The sequence below is a fragment of the Populus alba genome, chromosome 5, assembly GCF_005239225.2.
Source record: "Populus alba chromosome 5, ASM523922v2, whole genome shotgun sequence".
In the NCBI taxonomy this organism is placed as follows: Eukaryota; Viridiplantae; Streptophyta; class Magnoliopsida; order Malpighiales; family Salicaceae; genus Populus; species Populus alba.
The window spans coordinates 14,930,882-14,935,760 of record NC_133288.1 but is presented as its reverse complement, the minus strand read 5'-3'; the positions used below and the strand labels follow the sequence as shown (position 1 = coordinate 14,935,760).

Sequence of the window (4,879 nt, the reverse complement as noted above, 5' to 3'; positions counted from 1 at the left end):
TTTTATTCTTAATCATTATTATTGGGAGTTGTATTAAAATTTGCAAAGTTTGACTTAAGGTTCTAAAAGTATAGAAGATTACCATAAATATATGAGTTGATTATTCAGAAATAAAACTTATATGTGAGAGTTTACGCTTACTTTTGGTTTGTTATGAAACTTTCAAAACTTATCAAAGATTACTTCTTTGTAGCTTTTATCCTTGTACATTCTGTTTTTGGTTTGTTATAATCAACAAGTAAGGTTTTCAGCCTTAAACATTTGATTTTTCATTCATTATAATCAATAAGCTGATATTTTTTCATCCAATAACTATGATTTTTTTTGGCTTAAGTAATCACGAGGTCAGGTTTTTTTTAACTTAATTTTAGCTTTTATATGTTGTATTCAATATTTTAATATGAATTTTAGAATTTTTACCTTTCGGGTTCACATAATTAAGAATACATATGTTAATTTGGCTTAATGAAAGAGTTTTTTTTTTTTTGCTTAATTAACATAATTGTTAAAAAAAAAATGATAAATTAGAGCATTCTAAAAAATAACTAGAGAAAAAGCACAAATAGAGAAGTTGTACTATTTGAAGTAGTAGAATTTTCATAATTCTTTCTAGATAGCTGTGTTATCCTCAAAAGCACAACTTGTAGAAATTCTGTTGAATGAATTTAGTACCATAACCTCTCTGGTTCTATTATTTACTTAATTATTTTTAAAAAATATGATAGTCTATAAAATGTTAAATTATAAATAATAATAGTTTTATTTTAAAAAACCAAATGAAAAGCACCGATATTACAAGGAAAAAAGAGCTCAAGGTTCTTGAGTGATGCACCTCAGTCCAGCTGTGCAAAGAATGTAGTTTTTTTATATAGCAAAAATTAGCATAGAAAAAAAAATATTTTTTTATCAAAATAAAACAACTAGAAATTTATTTATAAAAAATAACAAAATCCATTGAGCCACGCATTTTAAATTTAGGGGTTGAATTTAAAAGTTGTACATGTTTCACATGCGCAACTTGATAATATATGTCTAATCATAGCAAGCAAATAGCCTCATTAAAAAAATAAGCTTGTCGTTGCAATTTTAAAATTATGCATATGATAATGTACGATCTTTAAATTTAAATGTGCATGTGACGCATGTGTGTGTGATACATGTATGTCTCTGCAAAAACTATGCTATTTTTATAATTAATGTTTCCGCTAGGCTGTGCTGTCAAATATTGTATCTGTTATGCTATTTTTATTTTTTATTTTTAAAAAGAAATCCTGGAGAATGGAGGTGCAGAAGGTGGTGTATTTTCTCGGGATTGTCACACAAACGTCATGCAATCTAGCTAGCTAGATTCCCTTAGGGCATTAACAGTCAAACATGGGTGACGTTATGGGCCCCTCTTTCTGACATGAAAGTGACTTGGAGGAGCTAAGAGTCGCAGCAGCTTTTTTTTGTCTGTCCATTTCCCACTCAAAACTTCAAAGAAAAGCGGAAAGGGACTCCTGGCCTCTCCATCTCCACTTGTTCAAGACTAATAGGCTACTAAACTCTCCAAAAGATCTTCCATTCAGAGCAAAGGCCGATTGCTTACCAAGACCTGTTCTTAATTAATTTACCATAATATATGTTCATAGTTTAAGCATCGATGTCAAAGGAAAAAACATCTACTTTGCTAGGTTAGCGTTGTTCTTTCACAAGAAAAGAATGCTAGTCAACTGATCAGAAATCAGAGGCGACTTTAATAGTCTCTAGTTCATGGGAGTGGAGGACTCATCGGGTCATCCAGAAGATCACAAATTCTTGCATGGGCAATATGAAAATAGTTTTGGTTAGTTGATGAGAGGTTGGTTACCTAAATGAGCTGCGTATGGCTTCCCATTTCTTGGTTACTGACGACCTCCTTTCAAGAACGTGCATGGGAGCAGTCTGCAAGTTTCTGCTGGAGAGCTTTATGTCTTTAGGCTTCAGAGATTGGTACCACTAGAAGAGCGCTCTTGGCATAATCTCGCCGTTGAATATTGAATAGTACTTAGCTAACCTACGGGTCTGGACCTACTTTGTACCAACCACATGGTTTGATAAGTCTCTAGCCACAGAGTACATGAACCTAATCGTTTTTCGGATCTCTTCAAACTTTTGTGCATTATGAAACACAAGTCTTTAGCCACAATAGCAGCTCGAAAACATTCAAGATCCTAAAGATGGACAACTTTGTTGTTTGGTAGCAAGAGGGCCTTCGGTTCTTAAATCATATACACCAAACACATAAATTTTGTAGAGGATGAAAGTTTCTGAGATGTCTAACTCTGTGCCGCTACTAAAATTTATAATCGACACTTTAGTCAATCCTCGTAATAAAAGAAGATTGTAACTCTTCTGACTCTGTACATGCTGCAAGAGTGAAGGAAACGAGAATTCTTAGATGCCAAATCTTCTACACCCTATTGTGTGGGGCGGTATGCAACAACCACGCCAAAGGGAATCATTACCTAAGCAAACTAATTAATTTATAATGTGATGTGCTAACTATCTTTTAATGATCTGATACAGTGTTTACTTTTTAGCTATACAAATTGCACGGCAGATTTCTGACAGATAGAGTATAGACCTGGCAACTTAAATAGCATTGGTTGCTGGATAGTACCATATACAGGTAGTAGTATGATTTCTTACACTGAAGTAAATGGTAAAAGCACTGTTCCCGCCCTTGTTGAAGATGTTTTGTTGCAATGGAACAGCATAGATATGAAGTCCTAAAAAACAATAGTATCCAAAGGCAACTTATTTCTTTCCAAGGCTGGAACTTTTAAGAATTACACCAGCTTTATTGTTCAGGAAAATAGCAATGAAGCGTGGGAGCTTGATCAACTGAAAAGAAATTGCATGATTCCTCAGCGCTAAACAAACTCTGCTCTTCTAGTTTCATAAGATGGGGTTGATATACTTGATACCTATTCCCCAAAATAGCTCTCGAATCAGTTAAATTAAAGCAATTCATCAATTCATTTGAAGAGGAAACATTGCTGTGGTCTTTGGTGACTGCACTCGAATTCTTGTTTTCACTGAAATCATGGTTGTCTGACTCTGAAACATGGTACTCTTCTTTTACAGAGTGACTGCTATCAACTATTTCTTCTCTCAACTTTGCTTTCAATTCTTTTACCTAAATTTCAGGTAACAAACAGCATAACTAAGAAATAAATTATCCAAAAACAAATAAAAAATTCTAATCAACTCAGCCTATTAACAAATGTAGAGGCAATACCTTTTGTGCTAAGGCTTCATTCTTCTGTTCAAGATTACTGTAATCAAGATTTAGAGCTTCATAGTTTGCCTTAAGGGTGCCATAATCTCTTTCCAATTGCTTAGTCTTCCAACGGGCTCGACGGTTTTGGAACCAAATAGCCACTTGTCGTGGTTGCAGGCACAATTCTTCAGCTAATTTCAGCTTTCTCTCTGGCACAAGCTTGTTATCGACCTCAAAATTCTTCTCCAAGGCCTTAACTTGATGCAAGGTTAACCTTCGTTTCTTCTCACTTCCAAGGTTGGCTTCCTCAATGTAGTCTTCTTCTTCAAGACTGTCCAGCATTGCCTGAAAATCTCTACTGTAACCTTGGTTGGTGTTTTGAGTCCTATCTTCTGGGTTAACGAGGTTATTAAGAGTAGATGTAAGAAAAGAATTAAAAGTTATGCAAAATCAAGATATTGTTTGGTAACCCAGAAAGCAAAAATCATTTTAAAAAAACTCGATCATTTTGAATAAAACAGGTTTATTGACTTAGCGTGGAGTTTTGTTTACCTTTTGAAGAAGTAATAGAGATGAAAGCTGCCAAGGAATCTGAGGAATTGAAGCGCTTCATAGCTGAGAGCAAGAAAGAGACAGAGCGGATGATTAGCTTAAGGCAGGGAAGGGGTGCCCCTCTCCAGTTTCACTGGGTTTGCCAAATCTCCAAGCTTTTTCAAGAGGATGAAGACGGAAAGGAGAACACTGTAGCCTAACCCAAGAAAATGGAAGCCTTTTTTTGATCAAGTAGACAGTACTCGGGAAAGAACCACAATGATAAAAAGCATAGCTCTAGCTAATCATTGTCTAATCACATTAGAGAAAAGGAGAGATGTAAGCTCCAATAGGCAGTGAACCGGCTTCACCCCTCACACTTGTTATATACAGTTTATGCAGCTTTTAACTTTCTGAGCTGTGAATGTGGTTTGAAAGTGACTCAAAATCATTTTTTAAATTGTTTTCTAATTTTTAATTGTTTTTTTTCGGTGTGTGTGTTTTGTCACATCCGTTGTATTGCTGCAAATTAAAGGATTTAAGTTATAGCAGTATTATTTATGTAATAATATAATTAATTTGTAGCTGCACCATATTATTGGACAGGATTATGAGCCCGTTTGGCTCTGTGGCTGCGGCTGCGTTTTATTAAAAACGCAGTCAGCAGCCGTTTGGTAACAAAAAAGCGTGATTTACTGTGTATGGGGTCCACACAAATTTTGCGTCAAAAACGCAGGAAATGAAAAGCTAAAATTTCATGCTTTTCATGCACTGTGCAGCTAATTGTACTGTTCATTGAACAATGCAATTAGCATGAACAGTGTACATGGTACACTGTTCACATTAAAATATAATGCAGTGCAAGTGAATTGCACTGTTCACGTGAACAGTGCAATTCACTTGCACTGTTCGTCCAGTTTTTTTTTTTTTTAAGTGTGTTAATTTTATTAAATTTTTTTTTAAAAAAAACTAGTTTAGAGTGAATTAAATTCATTCGCACTGTGATGTGAACAATATTTTTTTTCTCGAAAAAGTAGTATAGAGTGAATTAAATTCACTCGCACTATAATATCAATTTTATATCTGATAATATTTTATCTAATT

The 4,879-nt window shown here is 34.4% G+C and overlaps 1 protein-coding gene across 2 annotated transcripts; it reads right to left on the bottom strand.

Annotated features, from left to right (window-relative positions):
• Nucleotides 1-2,598: 2,598 nt before the first annotated feature.
• Nucleotides 2,599-4,150, bottom strand: LOC118050469 (uncharacterized). Of its 2 annotated transcripts, none has more exons than XM_035060820.2 (3): nt 3,797-4,150; nt 3,263-3,633; nt 2,599-3,160 (listed from the first exon to the last, which is right to left on the bottom strand). In XM_035060820.2, the coding sequence occupies exons 1-3, from the start codon at nt 3,855-3,857 to the stop codon at nt 2,822-2,824; spliced, it is 771 nt and encodes a 256-aa protein (XP_034916711.1). In that variant the 5' UTR covers nt 3,858-4,150; the 3' UTR covers nt 2,599-2,821. The 2 variants fall into 2 exon arrangements, with proteins under 2 accessions (XP_034916711.1, XP_034916710.1); XM_035060819.2 differs by having other exon boundaries at nt 3,263-3,636; nt 3,797-4,149.
• Between the last annotated feature and the right edge of the window lie 729 nt (nt 4,151-4,879).

Excerpts from the sequence above, each read along its gene's own strand:
- LOC118050469 (XM_035060819.2), bottom strand. The coding sequence starts at position 3,857 with ATGAAGCGCTTCAATTCCTCAGATTCCTTGGCAGCTTTCATCTCTATT. Across the intron at positions 3,637-3,796 it reads CTCTATTACTTCTTCAAAAG|AAGATAGGACTCAAAACACC; the intron begins GTAAACAAAACT and ends TCGTTAACCCAG. Across the intron at positions 3,161-3,262 it reads ATGAAGCCTTAGCACAAAAG|GTAAAAGAATTGAAAGCAAA; the intron begins GTATTGCCTCTA and ends CCTGAAATTTAG.